We start from the raw sequence: 23444 nt of genomic DNA, 5'->3' as shown, positions 1-23444 counted from the left end.
TGGTAAATTTTTATCAGAAGTGCTTTTAGTATGTATAATGACCGAAAAGGGCATGATGAAGAAACTGTTTGTTTTTTTCTTCATTCTTTTTCTGGATTAAAAAAAGAAAACAAATTTCACTACATAAATTTGTTTTCTTTTTTGAATTTACACTTTTTTTTTAAATCAAAATTTGTAATCTACAATTAGCACACATATATTACCATAAATTATAAATTAATATTGTAACAAAACTAGTTCTAAATGCTTGTTATATTAATAATAACAATGTGTTTTGAGGGCTTCGAAGAGGGTTAGCATAACAAATATACAAAAATTGTTCAATTTTAACATGCCCAAATAGATCACTACAATATAAAAGAAGCTAATTAGATGCATTCATTAAACTTGTAGCGATGCTATTTCTCAATGCTTCCATCTCTTGTGTTCCATTGTCATGAAGACTATGAAGTTCTTGTTGTACATCAACATCCTCACCTATCTCTTCACTTAAGATATCATTTGAAGCATCAAAATGTCTATCACGTTGGGCATGCCTCCTTATATAATTATGAAGTGTCATTGTAGCAATGACTATCTTCACTTGCTTGTTGAATGGATAATTAGGCATATCTCTTAAAATTTTCCATCTTTTCTTCCATACTCCAAAGGTTCTTTCAATAACGCTCCTAAGAGAAGAATGAACATGATTAAATACCTCTTTATAACCCGTTGGTTGGCTTCCCCTATGAAAATCCGGGAGATGATACCTTTCGCCTTTATATGGTCCCAAATAACCTCTCATCTGTGGGTACCCTGCATCTACTAAATAATATTTCCCTGTGAAATACAACATTCATTTTTCTTAATATGTATACATAATTGGACTAAGTAAGTAATGAAAAACACAAAGGTTAATTGACCATAATTTTTACCACTTGGAGGCTTAGGGAAATTTAAATTTTCATTGCGTAGAACCGAAAGAAACACTCTTGTATCATGTGCAGTGCCTTCCCACCCGGCACATGCAAATATAAATTGCATGTCAAAGTTACATACGGCCATAACGTTTTGAGTTGGCATCCCTTTCCTACCAATATAAGGTACTTGATCTTGAGGTGGTATTGAAGCTTGAACATGTACTCCATCTATAGCCCCAATACAATCCTAAAAATGATAGTTGGACAAAATTTTCAATGTGTATAACTATAATTAGCAAAAAAAATGAGAGAGAAGTGATAGATGCAATTTTTACCTTAAAATGAGGCATATATCTAGAATCTCCCAATATTGCTTGTGGAATATCACTAAATTCACGATCCATCGGTTTGATGACATCCATTGCCATACGACATACAACATCCAACATGTAACTAAAATATCTACTCACTGTCTCACCCGAGTGTTGAAATCTTTCTTGTGCTAACCTATTCCCCACACCATGTCCTAGCATGTGTACAAACATTCCCAATATCTCAATGGAATTCATATTCCTAGAACCCCTTAACCCATAATTAGATTGCAACTCATTAGATAATCTGTAAAATACATCTTTGTCCATCCTCAACATGGTATGACATCGCCTATCATTCCCATGTAATAATTCCATCAACCAAATATTACCTGTTTGTGGAGAATCCATACAAGGATTTTTATGAATATATTTAAGATAATATAATTCAATTGCTCGTGCACAAGCGCATATAGATAGGTTAATCTCCGCATCTTCATCATCTGGATTGTCCATATTTTCAAATAAACCTGCAACGTATAGTTATAATCATCAACACTCCCAATTAATCATAATATATGATGTAAATTTAGTCCAAATAATAATTCATTGCAATAAAGTGAATTATCCAAACAACATAAGCACAACAAACTAATTATCCAAACAACATAACCGCAACAAAGTCACAAGTCAACCAACATAAAAACAACAAAGTCATAAGTCAACTGCCCTATTGGTTGTTAAATTCATAAGTTAGCCATGCAAGCTTGACATTAGGAGTCTTCATGGTAGAGAACATCTCTCGCTTCTCTTGATTCAAAAATAATCGAGTCGCAAACATCCACAAAGTGCTAGTAGGTTCACATCCAGGTAGAGATGATACAACTTCCATCACTTCAGGAATACTACTGCCCAGTTGCATTTTCATCATCAATGATGTTGCTGTGCTCCTACTCTCAACTACACCAACAAGGCGGTCAATTTGGCCAGCTAGTTTTTCAGCACCTCCAACTTTTCTTCCTTTCTTATCTTGCTGTTTTTTATTCAATTGTTCAGGTGCTCTCCTTTTCCCTTTCTTTGTAGCATTTTTGATAGCTTGAATTGTTTCATCTGAGTCATCACTTCCTTCGAGTGGAATAACATCACCCATGGATGCCTCTTCAGTTTCTGATGGGAGTATACCACATGAAGGTGCCCAAGCATGTTCACCAGTGGCCGTGGTATTCATGAACATCCTATCTAGCTTCTCCTCCATCTCAGGATTAATGCCTTTTTTACGTAACTTTGCATATTCAGCATTTATCTACATTATAAAGACATATTAATTATTAATATAAATGCATGTTAATAAAATAAAAAGGGGAAGACAAAAGATTAATCTAAAAAGAAATATTGCACACACCTGAATTTTATTATTCCACCACTCATCAGATGCATCAACAGTACCTTTGCTCGAATTCCACCCTAGACCAGTTTCTTTGCCTACGAGTTCTTTCCACAATTTCCACTCAATTTTGAGTGCATCCCACTTATTTTTCAATTGCCCTTTATCATAATTATTTCCTGTCTCTTTACTAAAGTTGACTCTCAAATTTTCCCATCCTTCTTTTTTAAAATGAGTGCCAGGACGACGTCCGGCATCCACCTCCTTGATGCACAAATCACAGAATATGGATATATTATGGTTATTCCATGTCGCTGGAGCTTTTGATGAACTTCCCACATTCTTTCCCATCCTTACTAAAGCAATATTTGTTGAGTATGAGAAATAGATAATAGCAAATAATTGTCCCAATATACATTATACTAAAAGCATAAAAATAGCAAACTTTTCTTTTCCCACAGGTATGAATATTCATCTATATTATCCACTATACCCTATATGTTTAAAAATGATGACGGCTCCCAACAAAACTTCCTTAAACCCACTTCTCAATCTCAACAAGGGACAAAGAGTCCAAGCATAGAGTTTTCGTAATGATTCATGAAAGAAAACCAAGAACAAGAAGAATCCACACATGAAAATAAACTGATCACCTTCACAATTGACATAAGAACAAGAACTATATAATTTTCCTAATCTTTAACATATATTACTTGAGGAACTAGCAAGCCTATTCTGCCAAGAGGAGACAAAGATAACATAAAGTCTTAGCCAATATTTCCAGCTTATTAGGGAACAGTTTATTGAATCTCTTAAGTCTGTGTTGTGGTTAAAATGTTTTGTTTCTATCATATGTTCTAAGGCAAGATGATATTGCATTCCCATAATTTACTGAGAATGCAATTTCATACCAATTTACAAATTTTTTATATTTCAACCATATGTCAGTTTATGAGTTCCCCACCACAATGACCAGCATGCTACAATCACTTTTGATAAAGCCCATCAACACAAAAAATATAAATAAAAGGAAGAACTTCAAACCATTACCCAATCAAAAATCTTCTAACACAATAATAATAAGGAAGAACTTGAAACTATGACCACTAAAAAATAAAAGCTTTATTTACCAAAAATCTTTTAACACAATAATGGATGACAACTTAGATGGAACAGCAGTTTCACATAATAGGATCTTTTTTGTTTGTTTGTTTTTTTTTTCATTCTTGAGAAAAGAGAAGCCCCCAGATTTGGAGCTAATGGCTTCTTCACTCTTTTCTTGTCTTGTAACTAAAAGAGAACTAAAACTAAAACTAAAGTCCATAGGAATTATGTTTGAGCTTGAAGACAACAAGGTTAGGACAATAGAAAAATCAACAGGGACCTGACTTTTGGAGACTTGGGTTGCAATCATATATAGAAACCCCTGTAATTCAGTAAGCCTAGAGTCATTCATGGCATGCTTTTTCCAGGTCCTATCAAACAACGAGAGATGGACTTACCAGGTATGACAGCCGCTGCTTGGTCTTCTTTGTATCCAAAGTCAGTCTGCCCAAAGAAAGGGAAAGCTCTAAAAGAAGCTTCGAGGAGCCTTGCCAATTAACAATTGGAGAGATGGGAATAAGAATTGTGTATTGTATATATATATATACATATAGATTTATGTATGTAAAGAACCAGATTGGCCTAGTGGGTTTTGTTCTTCAGATTTTGGAACTGAACCAGATTTTGGAACTGTACCAAATCTATGAACAATGATGGTTGTGTAATGTAGAGAGAAAAAGCATCTAGGACAAACATGTTTCAGAGAAACAGAAACAGAGAGAGAAGTATCTGACCCAAAGGCCCATTAAATCAAGCTAGGGAGAAATCTCTCCTTGCCAAAAAGCAAGGAGAGACAAACCCAGTACCAAACTAGGAGCAAAACTCTGTCTCTGTCTCTCTGTCTCTCTGTCTCTCCCGTGTCTTCCCCCTAAAGCCCCAAGAACACAAAGCCCCCAATCTCGTAGAAACAAACAAAAAACCTAATTTCATAACATATATAAACCCAAAAATCATAAATGTAATGGGAAGATGAACTCACTGATGAGTAGCTGATTGTTGTTGGCAATTAACGTCCTTGATTGAGATGGAATTTTGAGATGCAGGGGGAGGAAGAAGAAGAATAGTGAGAAGAGCAGTCTGTGAGAGTGAAGGTCAGAGAGTGTGAAGGTCGTAAGATCTATTTTGTGAGAGGGTCAAACGTTGTCATTCTGTGAAATACTTAGGGGTATTATAGGGATAATGAAACTTTCATTAATGAGAAAACCGGCTCTTTTTTTAAGCAGCTTTTGAAAGCTCCATATTGGTGACTTCGAGTTTTTGCTTTTTCTGATGGGTGTTTTTAAAATAAGCGATTTTTTTTGGGTTTACAAACACCCAACTCATGCCAAATTTTTATTTAAGCTGCTTTTTAAAAAATTTAAGCGTTGCCAAACGCCACCTTAGACACTTCTACAAACTACTAGAGAGAGAGTTTATGTAACCTTTAACGTATCTTTTGGGTAAGATTTATGTGTCAATTAGAATATGTCCCTTTCACTTTGTATTTGTCTGGTTTATGCATTTTGTTCTACATGTCCCTTTTACATCTGTTTGATTGAGTAGGAAGGGGCTGAGCCACACTGGGACCAGTGTGGTCCCAGGCCCCCACTCAACCACGGCTTTTGTTAACTTCATCTTAATATGTTGTTAGTTAACTTTGTAATGTTGTTTCCATTATGCACTTTCTATGGGAGCCGTTTTTGCTTTATTTGCAGGATTTCACTATTGGGTGGGTAAAATATTTGGTCGGATATACCCTGAAACTTTAGGGCAAATATATTTTTGGATCACTTTTTTCGAGGTTAATCTGACCTTCTTTCCAATTCATTTCTTAGGGGTATCGTGGAAAATCAAATTCCCACCAAATCAAAATATGAAAAATAGGTTTTAGTATAAAATACGATTTAGGCTAAAAATGATGGCTCATTAAGTCAATATATACTTCATACTAAAATCCCATAAAATCAAGTTTTCTTATTTGATGTGTAAAGAATAAAAGCCACCAAAAATTATCTTGAGAAAATGATTATTCCGAAAAAACTATTTTTCATACTTAGTCAATATTTTTTCATGTATGATATGAATGCATGAAGGGGCCTAAGATTTTTTTTAATTTGGGAAATTTTGATTTTGATTTTTCTTTCTATTGGGTTTAATGTGGGAAAAAGCTTTAAAGATATTTGCTAAATCGCTACTCTTTGTCTATCTCTTACAATTTTTCTTGCTTAGAATGTATTTGTCTATCCCTTTATCGAGAACAATTATGATTGCAACCAATAAGCAATATAATTCTCGACATATGTGATATATATACACTATTTTTTGTATGTATTGTGAATTCGAATTTTGATTCTTTATCATTCGTAGGAGACCCCCACACACATGAAATCATGGCTTCGCTACCATCCTTATTTGAATATAATAAATTTCATTTAAACAAAATATTATTAGCTATGCTAAAATCTTAGTAAATTCTATGACTATTCAAACACTTAAATTGTAATTTCTGTTATTTTCAAAATTCTACGTGCATGACATCTAAACACTAGAATATGCCTTTGATGAAATTTTAAATGAGCACTTCTAAATTCCATCATTTAAAATTTCTATGAAAATTACAATCACTTCATCCAAACATACCTTCCGTTTCGATGAAGGAATTGAAAATCGCATAGAATTCTTAATGATGGAATTTAGATCTCCATCGTTTAAATTTCTGGCAAATGACGCCTCTTTTGGTGGAAATTAAACTCAGGAATCTTGATCCCCAATTTCCATGATTTTTCCTGCGCGTCATTTAATAAGTTCCATACTTAAGTTGCTAAACAATGGGAATATCAATTTCTTTTAGCTAACTCACGAGTTATTTTCTTCCATCCAAACAGAGGGGTATAGGACAATTTGTCTATGGTCATTAGATCATAGGATGGGGAGGGGGTGTATCCAATCCTTACTTATAAATACTTTTTTAAGTGAGTGACTTTCATAGAGTTGACAAATTCTTAAATACTTTTATAGAGTTGATAAAAGTCACTAGTAAATTAGCAATAATTTTGCTATTAACAATTAGCCTGAAAAGCATGGAAAAGTCATTCATTTAATAAGCTTTTTAAAAGTCATTAACTTTATGGGATACCACCAAACTTTTAAAGACTTTTTAAAAGTCACAACTGGATACCACCAAACTTTTAAATACTTTTTAATATTCATCACTTAAAAAAGTCCATTCCGCTTAGTTTAGGGTTTCGTCTTTTTGTCTCTATAGTTAGTGAGCCGTCTTTTCATTATGAGGCACGATTGGTCACCCTTCGGTCCTCTTCTGTATGTGTGGGTTGGTGGTGACTACTTGTGGTCTTCGTCTTCTTTCTAGGAGTCCACGCAGCCTAGAGTGGGTGATGGAATCAATGGATAATATTGTGAATGGCTTCTCAAATAGCCTTACGCTATCGGAGTCTGAGACAGTAGAGGTTGTTGGGGTGGATGTGGAGGAACTCACACACCTCAGAGCCGAGCGATTCTTGCTGGTTAGACAGTTGCTCTTGAGTAAACCATTCCACAAGGATGCACTACTTGGTACTATGCGAACTATCTGACACACGAGGGGAAGTTTTATGGCAGTCCTTTTGGATGATTCAAAGTGTCCACTTTTCTCTTTTAAATCTGAGTTTGATAGAAGGATGGTTTTAAGGGGATCACATTGGACATTCGATCGGGCTTTTTTGCTGTTGATGCAGACGGATGGATGTGTTGATCGCTATCGGTTGCATTGGTACAACAAGAGTTATGGATTAGAGTTTGGGGGGACATTTTTCTGACCCAGCTGTAGGGGAGAAGATTGGGAACTTTATTGGCAGCTTTGTTATGATTGACAAGGGTTTGAACGATGATTGTCTGAGAAGTTTTCTCAGAATTCGGGTGGGACTGCGGGTGCTTCTGCTGCTTAAACGTTGTATTACTGTAATACCCCAAAAATTCACAGTGGATTTTCATATTTTAGAGAAAAATAATATTATGGTGGAGAATGATTATGGGTATTTTATCAAGTGATTTTGGATGGAGATTATTAAAATAAGTGTGTTTAATTTCAAGTTGAACACAAATGACCAAAATACCTATATGTGTGAAAAATTACCAAAATACCCTTGTAAGCCCCAAAAAAAAAAACATCTGAAACGTGGAGGACATCAAACCACCCTCCTCCCATTCTTCCCCTCTTGCCTCATGCTTTCAAATTTGCCATTATGAAAGGATGAGTCACCTAGTCTAAAGTGGTGAGTCACCTAGTCTAAAGTGGTGAGTCACCTAGCCTAAGATTCTTCAATCATGAATTTATTCTCTTCTTCCTCATTCATTGTATCATCACTTTCTTCCTTCTTCACCTTATTTTCATCTTCATTCTTCTTTTGTTCCTCTTCAAAACCAAAATTCGTCACTTCCTTGGAGCAGCCGGGAACTCAAATTTCGAAAGCTCAAATGAGAAAACTTCCTTCATAAAAGTTGTTCATTTACATGATTCCTATAACATTCTCCAATTTCAGCTCTATCCGACTAGCACAGGCTCCAAAGAGTTGGTATGATCACAATATGTTTACCATTTTCTGATTTCGCAGTAGTATGCTCGGTTTCAATATGTTTCAATGATTTCTTGTTTGAAATTTTGTCTCTTATAACATATCAAAAATTTAGGTTGATCGGACTTCTATAGCCACCTTGGGAATGTTTCTAGTGGAACTTGTTTATAGTCTTCGACCCTAGTTCCTTCCCTTGTTTTCAGTCCAAAACACTCATTTTGAAAGCTCAAAACACTATGGTTTCTTCATGATAGTTACTCCGAATTTTCCTCTTTATAACATATCCAAAGGTCAGGAAAACGCAACTATTATAACTCTTTGAAAATTGGTATACACAACATGTTCATTGACTATATTGACTTTCTTGTTATAGATGTGTACTTTCTCTCAAATGGCTTGTTACTTGTCATTCAATTGATCAACTTAGTCGCTATCATCTCAAGTAAATGATTCTTTGAAGGTATGAAGCTCATCTTCTTATTGTCTCTTTGAGTACTAGTTGTAAATCAAGTGTTGGTTGTAATACCTCAATGACATATATCTTTTTCAAAGTGTGTTTCTGTGAAGTTCTAGATTATTTCGATATGATTTTGTACCAATTTCATTCTAGGATTTTGTTGCATCAAAATTGATCTCTCAAGGGTTATTTCAAAGTTGGTTTTGTGCCATTTGAATTTAAATTGAGTTTTTTTTATGAAATTTCAAAGTAGAGACTATGTTGTTGGACTTGTTCTGATTCTACCGCATCCCCTGTTTTGAATACGTGTTTGAAAACTTCATGAACTTGGATTTTCATGAAATTTTAATATGTTTTACTTGCACGTATCTTCTTTAAATCTGGAAAGTTTTATCTCGTTTGGTTGTAAATTGAAATTTTGGTGATTTTTCAGAACAAGTGTACAAACCTGAAAAAAAGAATATTCTACAGCCTAGTGTATTTTGGTTTCTATTTTGAAGGGAATAGATTAGTGTTTCCTTGACGGTTGGTTCTATGCTTGCTTGGACGTGAGGTTGAGGGAGTATCAATCGGGTCGAACAACTTATCGAGCGTATTATGGGGTTTTGGGTCTATGTGCACAAGTAGGACACTCAAACGTGTTTTCTTATTTTCAGTGAATTTTAATAAGTTAATTATCTTAATTAGGTGTTCTACTCTGCGTACTTTCAAGGATGAACCCACACAAGGTTAAGCTAGCTGGGCACGAGGTAGGGTTTCTTGATTCTCGATGTTTGGGCTATGACTTTTAATCTTGGTGCTTATATATAGTGCTTTAAATATGAATATTATTGTTGCTTTGCTCGGTGAATATTATTTGATGTTTCTTCGTGGATATTATTTGATCTTGGGTGAATATTATTATTCATGTGATTAAATATGAAATATTATTGTTATTATATGTATTATTATTCAGCAGAGATAAATGATGTTTGCGATGCATTACGTATGCATCATAAATACAATGGTGTTAAGGGTGTGTGTGTCGTTTGACATATATCTAAGGGTTGGGAGAAGGCCTTAGATATATCTAAGTAAAAAAAAAAAAGTGGAATATATTGAGGTGATGGGAGCAGGGCCTCTAATGAAAAGTGAAAGTTGAGAAATTTGTAAACAAAAGAAAATTTGGTTAATGGACGGATAGGCGCTAGTTCATATTTTAGGGTATTCGGGGCCGCAGTGGTAAAACGCATAGTATGGGACATGCAGGCTTGTTGCCCTAAGGTATGAATTAGTGGGATTAGAAGGGAGTGAGTTCTTGGCATCACTGCATATGCAAATTTATTCATCTGGTATGGTTGCATAATTAATGTATCTTGTGTTGTTTGATGCATGACACTTTGATTAACTATGATAGTTGACCTTGAAGGGTTTGACGGTGCTCTACTGGGTATTAGAATGCTCATACCCTAATAAATTGTGCAGGATTCAAGGTGAAGTTTGAGGAAGCGGGTTTCAACCAAGCTACTAGGCTTTTGTTGTTGTTTTGTGTACTTAATATTTGTAAGTAGTCAACTGTTTGATAAAAATCTTAGTGTGCGTTTAACTATGAGCTACTGCAACTCTGATATTGTGTTGTTAGTAAATTTGTATTAATTGTGGCTCTATTTCTTATCATATCATGGTTGTAGGATTTTATTCTTATGACTATGGTATGACTCACACCATGATTTGGGAATATTCCTTATTTTCGAATCGGGTCGTGACAATTACCTTACGTCTTGCAGCGGATGAGCCAGCAAAGCAGTACGAATTTGAATATGAACGATTGCCTTATTTTTGTCTGTACTGCTGTCGGTTCGACCATGTGGGGGCAACTTGTGAACTTAAAAAGCAAGGAGCGATGGTGGAGGAACAATATGGGTGTTGAAAAACTATGGTGAAGGATGTTTAAAGTATACAGAGAGAGAATGGTTTTAAAGGGTGTTAGCTATGGACTGAGAGGCAACACCACTCTATGACTAAGAATCCATGAACCTTTTCCTATATTAATGGGCTTAGTTGAACTCATATGGTGGCCTTTGATTCTTTAGAGGTTGACATGTCTTCCATAGAGGATGAGGAATAGATGGCAATATCTCCACAGCCAAATAAGAAAGAGGTTGACATGTCTTCCATAGAGGATGGGGAATTGATGACGATATCTCCACAGCCAAATAAGAAACGTAGATTAGAGGTGGATGTGGTTGAATGGGGGCATAGTACTAGGCAGGAAGTTGAGAATGCCAATTTGAATGAGGTCTCAGTCCAGCTGTGCTTCGAGCTCACTGGGAGTCCAGGTTCAAGGAGTCCCTATGATGGTTGGAGTGGGGAAGTTGAATCCACTTTGCAGGGTGGGAGGTCTGGTCTAGAGTCTGGGTCACATGTTGTATCCTCTCCACCGCAACCAGCCGCTTTAAGTAAACGAAAGAGGTTCTATGTGGGAGGAGCTCGTCCACGACACGGTCCCAAGATAGGGGTGGTGCATAACGACAAGGGGTTTTAAAGGAAACTGAACGATCTGGCAATGCTAGAGAATCTGTGATGTGTCTCGGGTCAAGGGCTAATCACGAGAAATGATGATTCTCTGTTGGAATGTCTGTAGTTTGGGTTCACCACGGACACTCCGAGCTCTGAAGGCTTTGATTAGAGCAAAGAAACCCTGTGTGGTATTTTCATTTGAAACCAAAAAGGCTACACGACATATGGCAGTTATCAACAACAGTTAGGGGTGGCGGGTTTCTTTAGTGTGAATTGCAAAGAAAGATCGGGGGGTCTTGCCCTACTTTGGAAGGAAGGTGTGTATGTGACTATTCGGTCATTCTCGGTGGGTCATATTGATGCTTATATAGAAGGAGTGGAACATGTTGGTTTTCGATTCATAGGTGTTTATGGTAACTCAGAGACTAATTTATGGAAGCATTCGTGGAATCTTCTAAGATGGCTTGCAAGGGATGTGTCGGGTCCTTGGTGGTGGGTAGAGATTTTGATGAGATTGTGGTAGCCCATTAGTATATTTAGATGCTTTAGAGGAGTGTGGTTTGGCTCCCATTCTTTATATAGGGTACAAATACACGTGGTCCAATTGTTGGAGTAGGGAAGAAAATGTACAGCCTCGGTTGGATAGATGTGTGGCTAATAATGAGATAATGTCTGCCTTTCCTGATTTGCTTATTCACCATATTACTTCTTTGGTGTCTAACTATCTACCAATTTTGCTTGCGATGGGTCGAGATTCTGTTGTTGTCGGATCAGCTACACCAAAATCGATTCAGTTGCATCCTCAACTTGTGATACTCGCAAGTACACGAGCGGTTGGGTAATATAGCATGTGTAGTGCGAGGTCGATCCTACGAGGATTGATGACAGATTGATTCAATTTGATTCCCTGCACAAAACAGAAATAGAAACAAAGTTTAAAGATTATTGCGAAGAGCATACTAGGGAACAATCCAATTCTAAGTTTCAAGCAATCAAGTTAACAAGTTCAATTCAAGTAAAAAGATTGATTCTCTCTAATGTATAATCTAGCAATGGTATCTAGTCTAAACCATGTATTCCTAATTCCCTAATTAGATCCTTGTTGTCGAACCTAAAGTAAGTATTAGAAATCCATTAGCATAGGAGAACATTTTAAACGAAAAAGCATGTATCTAATCCCTGTTGTTGAATGTCCATACATACTCTTCTTATTCATAGTTCAATTCGAATTAAAGCATATGGTGTCTACTCTTAATTCCAACCAAGATAGTTAACATACAAGTTTAAATGGTGATCAAACATTCAAACAACCATATTAACTGTTAAGTGTAATGAATAAGAACAAGAACTAAAATTGAAACTTGGAAACTAATCAAACTTAAAAACTTAAAATCATCGTGGTGTTTATTAAAACAAAGTAAAACTATAAAAATACAAGAAGAAAATAAAAGGCAAAGGAAGGAGAAAAAGATAGGGACAACATGCTAGAGATTGAAAAGCTTCATCTCCATGGTTGCTAGGAGGTCAAAGCCTCTCATCTGCTGCCTTCTCTTTTCTCTCCCTTTGTGACCCTCAACTCTCCCTCTCTTTGCATACAATGTGATGGAATATGAATGAATGATGAATGAATCCCCTTGAAGACTCTCTATTTATAGGCACATGGGTTAGGTAAATCAGATTTTATAATTGAGTTCACGAACCACACCTACTTCACCTAACACACCCATGCAATTGAAAATTAGTTCACCAACAACACCCACTTCATGTTCTTTATTTCTTGTGGCTGCTAGAAATCTCCACTTGAATCAACTCACCTAACTTCTCGACAATCAGAAATCACCTCATGCTTATACTTCCCTTAGGCAAATGACGACTTTAAGCCCTCCATCTTGAAGTTCTGAATGTTATCTTTCCAACCACATATCATTTGGCCTAATCCAAGGTCGGAGGAAGATATTAAGGCCGAAACAATTGCTAACTCATTTGGCAGCGCACACAAAATTCATCCTGAGCATGGTTCTGTGTTTGATAGGTGAAGGACTCCAGATTTATCCAATAGGCTACATTTTGGATTATGTTATAATAGACACCCACTGGAACAACTTCCATGAAGAATGTTGCCTCATCCGAGCTATGTAGGTAATTGAAATAGGGCCTGCAATGTGAGCTACGAAACTGGACTAACAAGGGAGTGTAGCCCAAATTGGGTTTGTCTTTAAGCTCTTCTTTCATTCATCCAAATCAGGCCTTAACATGCTTAAATTGCATGAATTATGCTCCCTTGCTCTATTGACCTACAAAACACACAAAGAGAGGTAAATGACTCATAGGTGTAAGAAACTAAGCACAAAGACTAAGTAAATAGGGCATGTATATGTATGAAATTATGAGCTTAACAGATTCCATGAGACAAAGGTCACGACAGTTTATGTTTGAAGAGATGTTGACTGGGATTGAGGGGTGCTAAGAGACAATAGCTCTAGTTTGGGAAGATACACCAGGGTCTGTGGTGGCTAAACTTTCTTCCTGTCAGTTAGCCTTAAAACGGTGGAACAATGAACAAGTTGGCAATATTTCTAGGAAAGTTCGGTTTTTACAAAATAGAATTGATGATTTGTAGGGGCTAGCCTCAACATCTGACACTCTCAATGAGCATAAAAGATTAGCATGGGAGATGGATGTATGTCTGGAACGGGAAGAAGTTTTATGCCGTCAGCAGGTGCGCATCAATTGGTTAAAGTAGGGTGATAAGAATACGCATTTTTTTCATTAGCAAGCCGGACAGCAGGGTTGCCAAAATGCGTTGAAAGGTATTTTTAATTAGCAAAATTTGTGGATTGTCATGCTATTCTAGAGAAGGTACGGCCTACGGTTACTATTGAGTAGATTTCATGTTGAGTATGCCTTTACTGGGTGTAAGGTGAAACGAGCGCTATCTCAAATGTTTTCTACTAAGTCGCCCGGTATTGATGGCATGTCTGCTTTTTTTAATCAAAAGTATTGGGGAGTGATGGGCACTGATATTGAGCAATTTTGTTTAAACATTCTTAATGGAGGCGTCAGTGTTTAGGAAGTTAATCATACGCTAATCACTTTGATTCCTAAACTTGCTCATCCTTCTCGAGTCACCAAGTATATGCCTATCACTTTGTGCTCGGTGCTTTATGAGCTAGTGTCGAAAACTATTGTTAACAAGTTGAAGGAGGTTATGTCATTTGTCATTTCGAAGTGCCAAAGTGCTTTTGTTCCACGACGATAAATCATAGATAATATTATTGCAGCTTTTGAGACAATTCATGCAATTAAACGAAGAGGGATAAGTGGTCTGAAGAAAATGGTCCTTAAATTGGATATGTCAAAGGCTTATGATTTGGTTGAGTGGAGCTTTTTGGAAGGCATGCTATGCAAATTGGGTTTCATGGCAGATTGATGGATTTGATTATGGATTGTATTACTACTGTGACATATTCTGTTCAGATTATGGGGTCAGCTATGGGGAAAATTCATACTACGAGGGGTCTCAGGCGGGGGGATTCCCTATCACCCTATCTTTTTCTGATATGCACGGAGTGGTTATCAACTTTCTTGAACTGTGCACATCGGCAAAAACAACTCCATGGTGTTGTTATTGCCCAGGGAGCTTCTACCCTGACACATTTGTTTTTGCTAATGATAGTTTGTTATTTTGTAATGCTCATCTCTTTGATTGTTATTCCTTGCTGACTATTCTTAGGGCATATGAGAGGGCATCTTGGCAAAAAATTAATTTTGATAAATCAACGGCTTGTTTTAGTCTAAACACTGATCCAATGATGCAGCAGTTAATTTCCAATATGCTTGGGGTGAGTATTATCCCTTGTCATGAGTGCTATCTTGGTTTACCTACGGTTGCGCAGCGAAGCCGCTCTCAGATGTTTAAACATGTACATGATATGTTGTGGAATAAACTACATGGATGGAGTTCCAAGTTGCTTCCTTTAGTTGGGAAAGAGCTGCTCATCAAATCGATGGCTTAGGCACTTCCCACTTATACTATGGGGGTTTTCCAACTACCGCAGGCTTTATATCAGGATTTATCAATAATGATTGCCCTTTATTGGTGGGAGAAAGTAGGGAAACGTAGTATCCATTGGATGAATTGGTGAAAGCTTTGTATACCCAAATGTTTTGGGGGGCTTGGATTCCAAATTTTTGAAGCTTTTAATAAAGCCATGGTGGCGAAGCAAGCATGGAGACTCTTGGAGAACCCCGACTCTTTAGTCAGTCGTATTATGAAGGCAAGATATTTTCCTGCTGGGGATTTCTTACTTGCAAAGGTGGGGAATTGCCCTTCCTTGGTTTGGCGAGGTATAGTTTGGGGCAGACAAGTCATTAAGCAAGGTCTGGTGTGGAGAGTTAGTGATGGGCAGTCTATCAAGATGTTCCAAGATCAATGGATCCCTAAACTTTTTACTTTCAAGCCTCTCCTCAACAATGGGCTTCCTCAACACGCAACAATCTCGAATCTGATAACTCCTACTGGGGCTGGGATATATATTTAATTGATCAGGTTTTTTGTGATAAGGATAAAGAGGTTATTTTGAGCATACCACTTTCTTCACCGATTCAGAGAAGTGATAGACATTTTTGTTTTTTTCGAGAAGAATGGTAAGTATTCTGTGAAATCAGGTTATCGGATTACCTTACGATAGAGCAATTTATGTTACGAAAGGGAAGGGAGTCCTTCAGATATGGGAGCTCATATGGCATTTTGGAAGAGATTGTGGAGGTTGGAGATTCCGAATAAAATCAAGTTATTTGTGGCGTGCTGCGTCCGATATCCTTCCGACTGCAGTTAACTTATTTACGAGGAAAGTGATTCCTTATCCGCTTTGCTCCAGGTGTGATAGGGAAGGGGAATCTACTATGCATACTCTCTGGTAGTGCAAGGGAAATAAACAATTTTGGCGTTTGTTTTCGTTTTGGGATAGGGTGAAGATGGTGGGTGGCTTTTTTTTTTTGCAGATTTTTTGGATTGGGCCGCCAATATTTTAACGGGATTGGAGTTTGAGTCTTTCGTATGCTATTGTTGGAAAGTATGGCATGTGCGCAACTCTTATATCCATGGTAAACCATAAGCTTATGTGGAAGAGGCTACAAACTAGTTACGGGATTTATATGCGCAATTTAAAAATGCAATGTGAAGATAAAAGATGATCGGGTGCCTCGGTATTTTAGGTAGGTTAAACCACCTGCTGGACATTTTGTTATGCACTGTGATGGTGCTATTGGGAGGAATAGTAGGCGACGAGGTGTGGGCGGGTTGGTTCGGGATTGCCATGGTGAGTTTTGTTGGGGTTTTGCAGCTGCTGCCTCGAATGGTTCCGACATTTGGGGAATTGAGTTGGCAGCTATTTGTAGCAGGTTACTTTTGGTAGTTGCTAAATGTACGATTTATTTGACTGTTGCTTCTGATTCACAAGAAGCCGTGAATATGATTATTGGTACTGATGGGTGGATGAGTAATGTGGGTAATCTAGTTGATGATATTCGAATGCTGCTGGCCAGTTGGGTAATGCAAAGATGGTTTATCAACCTCGTGAAGGTAATAGTGTGGCTCATGCTATGGCTCAATTTGGACTGCGGGAAGGCACTCAATTTTTCTGGGAAGGGGTGGGTCCAATATGGATTCGAACTCTACTAGGAAAGGATAGACAAGGGGGTTATTTTTCTTATGTATTGTGGTGTTGTGGTACTTTTTTTCTTGACCAGATTTCCTTCATTGGGGGTTTTTATGGCAAGGTTTTAATGAGACTACTTTGTAGCTCCTAGAGAAGCCAGCAGCCCTAGTTGTATTGATGTTTATGAATGAAAGTTCTTATTTTGATAAAAATAAAAATAAAAATTTAAAAGTCACAACTGAATACCACTAGACTTTTATAAACTCATTAAAAATCTCAATTGAATACATCCACACTTTTAAACTCTATAAAAGTCATTAAAAGTTTGAACTGGATACACCCCAACATGAAATTAGTCATTATGTGTAATTTAACCTTGAAACCCCAAATATATTATATACATTCCAATTTCAAACGGAGGGGTATAGAATAACTTGTCTATGGTCATTAGATTATATATAATTCAACATGAAATCAGTCATTAGGTGTAATTTAATCTTGAAATCCCAATATATTAGATACATTCCAATTTCAATCCAATTATTTAATGAATTTTTAGATTTCGGAACTTTCAGATGTCGGAATTGATTTGAACTATCAAAACTAAAAAATTTGGGATCGAAATGGGGAGGAATTGGAATTTCAAATTCAACTTGCACCCCTGTGCTGATTTAAAAATTAAGGATCATATTGATTGATTTGAAAATTTATAGACTGAAATAAAGAATTTTGGAAAATTCAGGTAGAATTGACTAGAATACAAAAACGAATTGAAAAAGAACACTCCCAAAGCAAAATTGGAAAAGAACAAAGAAAGCAAAATTGGAAAAGAACAAAGAAAGAAGCGAAAAGACCAACAGTTCATTTCAACTCCTGCAGGTAGAAAAACAAAAAACAAAAGACCAGCAATTCCTTTTGTTTGTTCTGCTCAGGGCGCGAGGGCACTCCGATCACCGGATAAATGGTTCCGGTGGCCGGACCTTACACAGAAAAGCCCACAAATTCCCTCTAATTTTCGGGAAATACAAAGCTTAATGGATTCTCAGGAGGTCTCTGAGAAGGGCAACATGGCCTATTTAATACTGCGGTGTTCTCTGGCTCTCGTTTTACCTATCGTTGCTATCTTTGCACTGTCACTTTTGGTCGGCTTCGTAGCCATTTTCGTCGCCAATTCCTCAATTCCTAGCCCAATTTCTGTGTCCTCTCAGTGCAGGATCCTCTCCAGCAGTAAGTCATTTTTCAAAATTAATACATATTAAATATTTATGTTCTGGATGAAAATTGAGTTGGGTCTGTTTGGATGCTTGAATGTCACTGTTTGGTTGACTTAAAATTGCGAATAGGAATAAGAAAAGTAGGATGTTTGCAATCTGTTATGTATGCCAAAGATATCATCCGGGTTGATTGTTGGTGCTATGACCAAAATTGCTTGCTTTTCTCTGGTTAGTTTGTTCTGCTTTCATGATTTTTACTGGCATTTTGAAGGAAGGTGCATTGAAACTACGTACTCAGTATGTTACTTTGCTCTCGCATGAATACAAGTGTGTTAATTGAAATTCATGTCTTATGGAGTGGTAATTTTCCTATTCTTATATACAAATATACAAGGTTCTTCTCTCCTGAGGTCCTTAAATAATATAAGTCAGCTTTCTCAACTGTTTGAGATCATATATCAACTGAAAATTTTATATATGCATAATACATATAATTTTCTTAGTGCATTTTTTGATATAAACTTTTGTTACATTTGTCCTTTTTCTGTTAGTGTTATGTTTTTGGAATATCCGTTATTATTGTGTTACCTATCTTGAAATCATAATAGGCATAGCTCTTCCTTTTTACAGGTGTTGATCTTAAGTCATCTAAGGTGTGTGAGCTTGGACTGTTCAATTACAAAGCCAAGCACGTGTTTTATCCTTTTGAAGGAAGAAGATTTCGATGTCGTTATGATTACTATTGGGCTTCAATTTTTAAGGTTAGCCTACCTTACTCTCAAATTGTATATATGATCATATTGTTATATTATATGCAACTAATAGTAGCAATTTCTGGATTGTACCTTTACACGCAATTTGTAATTAGAAATTTATTTTATTAGAGGTTTGGAGTAGAGTGCATGTCTATTAGTTTTTTTTCCAAGTTGGAGGTAAATGCAGTTCATCTATGAACCAAAAGAGTTGTATGAAAGATTCCTTGTGGGGTGGTCAAATGACATTTTTGAAGCCTTCTTGGCTGAAAAAGATAGTTGGCATGTGGGCTTTCTGGGTGAGCTGTAGTGCCACAGTTGTTTCAGTTGAAGAAATTCTGCTTTAAAGTCATGCTATGATGATTAACTTGACAAGAGTTAAAACACGTAATGTTAACTCTAATTATATGGGTCTCTTCAGTCAAATATTAATTCTTTTCTTTCCTGTTTGCAGGTGGAATACAAAGATCAGTCTTCTGGTCAGACTCAGCTTGCATTGGCTGAGGCTCCAAATGAGGCCCTTCCTCTTGATTGCAGACCTAATTTTGGTGCTGCATGGTTGACCAAAGATAAGTTCAAGGTAAGTTGCAAAGCTTTTTGATTATGGTGTGGTTCAGGGTTGAAATTATTATTGCACTTTGGTAAAATTTGATATTTATATGATATTAAGTTTACAATGAGGAAACATCATTGTCCGTAACTCCTTGATAGACATTTTTCATTTTCTCACCTTTGTTTGCTCAGGTCAATGAAACTTATGACTGTTGGTACACATATGGCATTTCCAAAGTAAGCTTATATCATGATGGTTTCTTCAGTTGCCAAGCTAAAGATCCGTCTACCTTTGAGATGATTAGAAGATATTTCATCCTGTGAGCAAACTGACTCCTTTTTCTCTTTGTTTTTCCTTTTATCTAATCAGTTGTGCTCTGTCTTTATGGATTTCTTCACTTAATCTTATGAACAGATTAGGATATTCTTCTAGATAAATAACTTATCTCATATGCAAGGGAACAATATTGGCATAGACGCACATATCGGGTCCCAAAAGATGGAAACATTGATAACAGCACACAAGAGAAACAATGAAAATAAGAGAAAAATATGAAAAATTTGAATGAAACTTCAAGAGATTTAACCATCTACCATTTGATTAAAAAGAAAGAAAAACATAGGTGTATTATAGATTTGTATCATCTAGGTCAAATACAGTGTGTGGCGAGAGACACTGCTACTTAAAACTATTCAATGCTCAATGGAATTGGACTGAATATATTTAAAATTTTCAATATACTAATTTTAAACAATTGTTTATGCTTTATACTTTGCATAGTGAATTAGACAAGCAATGGATATCACATAGAGTTCTTAGAGGTTTATTATACTAAAGAAAAATTTAAACGAACTGGAAAATGTAGAGCTCACTTCTAGGTTGTCTTTATTGGAGAATGGTAATTTTTCTTTTTTAAAGCTGCTAGGTCGGATTCTAGTAAGTGTGGTTTTTCATGCAAATCATACTTTAGAGAGTTGTGTTAATTCATCTCTTCCCACTTTTCCTCTTCTTTTATTTGGAAGACTACAGTACCTCCTAAGGTGCAATTTTTTGCTTGGATAATTGCTCATGGGAGGGGTAATACCTGTGCTTTGATCCAAAGAGTACTTTTCTTTCTTCCAATTGGTGCATGATGTCCCAAAGGAAAGGGTAAAAGTGCAGATCATCTTTTTCTTCACTGTCCTGTAACTTTAAATTTTTGGTTCAGGTTCAGAGAAATGCATATATGTTGGGTATTTCTGGCCAGTTGATTTTCTCTTGTTTGTGAAAGGCAGAATGTGTTTGTTAGGAAAACAGCCAATAGAGTTATGGAGTTTGTGTCTTAGCAATTTTTCGGTTATTTGGTTGGAGAGGAATACTGGATCTTTTAGAATCATGTGGGGTGGGCTGAGGTGTTTTGGGGTAGAGGTAGACTTTTGTCTTCACTTTGGATTCCGTTTCATCTGCATTTCAGGATATGCTGCTTTCTTTTATAATTGGAGCTTGGAAAGAAATAGTAAGTTAATAGTGTATTTTTAGTTGGGGTTCTGTTTGTAGTAAGAACTCTTCTGTTTTTCTTCTTTTTTGGATTCTTTTTACTTTATTTGATTTTTGTTGACTACTTACTTGTCCACCTTGTCTGCTGTGATTTACTGATTATTTTCTTTATATAAAGAGGGAACTATTATTGGCACTCCAAAAAAGTCATCCTGCACTCCTTCCAAAATTTTTACAAAGGAGGAGTGCGTGATGACTTTTTTGGAGTGCCCCTAATAGCTCCTAGAAATTCATGTTTCTTTTCGAAAAAGAAAAGGGATTTACTATCTTCATCATCTCTGTGTAGTGTGGCATATTGTAAAGAATAGTTATCAACTAATAATCTCCATGCTAGTTTGCTTGCAGTCATTACCAAACAAGATGTATGAATCTTGTATTGGCTGTGCTTGTTTCTGCTCGTAGTGATAGTATGATCTGGGCAGTGATTAATTTTGTCTGTGACTGTAGTCATCTGTTTGCATGATTAGGTACTTGGTTTCATCCCATAATAAGTGATTGTGATGGGTGATGTGATTTATGTGTATAATTGCATGGATTTATATGCCTACGAACGACATCTTTCATATCAAAATAAATGCTTGGAGATGATGCATAGGACATTTGTACGTGAGAGCTTGTGATGAGGACATCTTTGTCAAACCCATTAGGGTTTACAAAAGAAAGAGATGGAAGAGGAAGTCATTTAATTTGGTCTTTAAATCTGGCAATTTTTTATTCCTGCGATTAGTTTCTAACTTGTTCTCTAAGTTTTCCAGATTTTAGTAGGATTTATAAGTTTCCTATTTTATTTAGGTTAGAATTTCTGTTTTAGCAAGGGATTTTTTATCCTATTGTCTCTAGGTTTTAGTTTGCTATAAATACCCCTCTCATATAATTCATTATGGAGTTGAGTTGTTGAGATATAAAGAAAAGTTTATTTTCCAGAGATTGGGGACTACTTGGTGTGAAGCCAAACCGCTGGAGTGATTCCAGACCTATCCTTGTTTGTTCTATTTTCTGTTTTCCATTGTTTTCGCTTCCGCTAAACTACCTAAATTCTCAATTCACCCGTGTCCTACATCAGCTTGAATTCTTCCTCAATTGGGGAGTATGGAAATAACACAAAAGGGCAGAAACTGCCCATTCTTCCCCAATTCCTCTTCGGAGGTCATTGCTACCAGCGTCTTCTTGCAGAACTTCTGCTCACACTACTACATTGGCATAAGAATGCTAGTTCCATAAAAGGAACTATTGAAGGAAAGGAGGAAGTATCCGTGTTGTAACGCAGAGAAAGAGACGGCACGACTGCCATCACTGTCCTTGTCATATATAGTGCATGTACTCTTTCTTATCATAGTTGTTTCTCACAAAAGTGTTTTAAGTCTCATCCCATTCTCTTCTTCCCATTTCACCCTGCTACATTTACATGTTTTCGATGTTTAGCCAGGTTATCTTTTTAGTGGCACGTCTATTCCAGCTTTTCCATAATCTCTAGCATGTACATTATTTTCATAAGCTTCAGGCATTTCTCTCCAGTAGCAAATAATCGTAACTAGTCCAATAATTCTCTCTTGGTTGAGGTATCATTTTTATATTTCTGAGAGAATTTCTCTCTGTTTAACAATGGTCGAGTACTTGAGTTGCATTTAAATAAAGTCTCAATCTAGATATGTTTTATGTTTGTTCTTGTAGTACGGTTTAGTAATGCATCTACTTTTCAGTGCGACGAAGATTTTACACTCCTGGTTTGTCGCCCAGGAACGAGCGGGGTTTTGGAGGTGGGAAACCGTAGCTGGAGTTATTGCTGGTTTTTCAACTTCATTAATCTCCATAAGCTTTATTAGACTCCTGCAACAAATGAAATCTCGGTTGCCTCAACTTTTTGCTGCAAGAGTGCTTCCTCTCTATATGATCCGCTTCAGGCGCACTTGTTTTCTTGTGGCATACATCTCTTTTATGAGTTGGCTGGTTATCCAGTATGGGAAAAGGCTTGGCCTCCTGGAGATCATCACTCTTCTTAAGAAGTAAGGGCAGCACTCTTTTTTGGAAGTGCAAATTCCTTTTTGTCTCCATGGGGTTGTAGATTCTGCAAATTTGGAGTTGCAGCAAGCAAATGTATCATTCCCTGTACAATGATATACAACAGTGGATACCAAATGCACTTAATCATCTTGTTGAATAGAGTATATTGAGCAGAGACAGAAACTGTATAGGAAAGTTACCCCAGTTGAACCATCAGTAATCTTGATATGTGATGTGTAAAAGTATCTTTGAAAATGTATTCTATTTTTCAGTAGCGAATTTTCTGGCTCTCTGGAATACAAATACTTCACAATCCCTAAGAAACGATGTGTTTAATGTCCACAATTTCCTTTTCTTCTTTTATCTAGGTTAAAAAGGTGCAAGCAATTCAGTACGGAGATGGAAGCCATTCAAGTCTTTCTTATTTATTCATGCATTTAAGTTTATTCATAATTTGGTGCTGTGCATCAGCCGTAAGCCCTACAATGGGGGAGGGAGGAGAGTCCATGACAGTGATCCCCAAG

The 23444-nt window shown here is 36.6% G+C and overlaps 3 protein-coding genes and 1 long non-coding RNA gene across 7 annotated transcripts; 2 read left to right on the top strand and 2 right to left on the bottom strand.

The window, feature by feature from the left end:
• On the bottom strand, positions 235 to 1631 carry LOC18777734 (putative nuclease HARBI1). Its single transcript, XM_020563567.1, has 3 exons — positions 1235 to 1631; positions 915 to 1146; positions 235 to 819 (listed from the first exon to the last, which is right to left on the bottom strand). The coding sequence occupies exons 1-3, from the start codon at positions 1619 to 1621 to the stop codon at positions 365 to 367; spliced, it is 1074 nt and encodes a 357-aa protein (XP_020419156.1). The 5' UTR covers positions 1622 to 1631; the 3' UTR covers positions 235 to 364.
• On the bottom strand, positions 1733 to 4999 carry LOC109949137 (L10-interacting MYB domain-containing protein-like). Of its 3 annotated transcripts, XM_020563569.1 has the most exons (4): positions 4678 to 4999; positions 4097 to 4142; positions 2613 to 2950; positions 1733 to 2513 (listed from the first exon to the last, which is right to left on the bottom strand). In XM_020563569.1, the coding sequence occupies exons 3-4, from the start codon at positions 2943 to 2945 to the stop codon at positions 1941 to 1943; spliced, it is 906 nt and encodes a 301-aa protein (XP_020419158.1). In that variant the 5' UTR covers positions 2946 to 2950; positions 4097 to 4142; positions 4678 to 4999; the 3' UTR covers positions 1733 to 1940. The 3 variants fall into 3 exon arrangements, with proteins under 3 accessions (XP_020419158.1, XP_020419160.1, XP_020419159.1); XM_020563571.1 differs by lacking the exon at positions 4097 to 4142 and having other exon boundaries at positions 2613 to 2946; XM_020563570.1 differs by lacking the exons at positions 4097 to 4142; positions 4678 to 4999 and having other exon boundaries at positions 2613 to 3866.
• Positions 7607 to 11905, top strand: LOC109949242. Of its 2 annotated transcripts, XR_002271801.1 has the most exons (6): positions 7607 to 8248; positions 8364 to 8538; positions 8622 to 8708; positions 9393 to 9454; positions 10170 to 10247; positions 10472 to 11905. It is a non-coding gene; the product is annotated as an uncharacterized LOC109949242 (long non-coding RNA). The 2 variants fall into 2 exon arrangements; XR_002271800.1 differs by lacking the exon at positions 10472 to 11905 and having other exon boundaries at positions 10170 to 10345.
• LOC18777175 lies at positions 17669 to 23244 on the top strand. The gene is made up of 5 exons (XM_020564576.1): positions 17669 to 18091; positions 18709 to 18839; positions 19285 to 19410; positions 19575 to 19702; positions 22620 to 23244. Exons 1-5 carry the CDS (start codon positions 17899 to 17901, stop codon positions 22924 to 22926), a joined length of 885 nt encoding a protein of 294 aa, XP_020420165.1. The 5' UTR covers positions 17669 to 17898; the 3' UTR covers positions 22927 to 23244.

The sequence above is a fragment of the Prunus persica genome, chromosome G5 (genome assembly GCF_000346465.2).
Source record: "Prunus persica cultivar Lovell chromosome G5, Prunus_persica_NCBIv2, whole genome shotgun sequence".
Classification (NCBI taxonomy): domain Eukaryota; kingdom Viridiplantae; phylum Streptophyta; class Magnoliopsida; order Rosales; family Rosaceae; genus Prunus; species Prunus persica.
Note: the sequence above shows the minus strand (reverse complement) of the source record. Positions and strands in the feature narration are given on the sequence as shown.

What these genes read in the sequence shown, in the direction of transcription:
- LOC18777175 (XM_020564576.1), top strand. Translation starts at nt 17,899, where the DNA reads ATGGATTCTCAGGAGGTCTCTGAGAAGGGCAACATGGCCTATTTAATA. An exon ending in GTGCAGGATCCTCTCCAGCA is followed by an intron (nt 18,092 to 18,708) that starts GTAAGTCATTTT and finishes TCCTTTTTACAG; the next exon opens with GTGTTGATCTTAAGTCATCT. An exon ending in TGACCAAAGATAAGTTCAAG is followed by an intron (nt 19,411 to 19,574) that starts GTAAGTTGCAAA and finishes TTGTTTGCTCAG; the next exon opens with GTCAATGAAACTTATGACTG.
- LOC18777734 (XM_020563567.1), bottom strand. Translation starts at nt 1,621, where the DNA reads ATGGATTCTCCACAAACAGGTAATATTTGGTTGATGGAATTATTACAT. An exon ending in GATATATGCCTCATTTTAAG is followed by an intron (nt 1,147 to 1,234) that starts GTAAAAATTGCA and finishes TATCATTTTTAG; the next exon opens with GATTGTATTGGGGCTATAGA. An exon ending in TTTCCCTAAGCCTCCAAGTG is followed by an intron (nt 820 to 914) that starts GTAAAAATTATG and finishes TGTATTTCACAG; the next exon opens with GGAAATATTATTTAGTAGAT.
- LOC109949137 (XM_020563569.1), bottom strand. Translation starts at nt 2,945, where the DNA reads ATGGGAAAGAATGTGGGAAGTTCATCAAAAGCTCCAGCGACATGGAAT. An exon ending in GGTGGAATAATAAAATTCAG is followed by an intron (nt 2,514 to 2,612) that starts GTGTGTGCAATA and finishes TTTATAATGTAG; the next exon opens with ATAAATGCTGAATATGCAAA.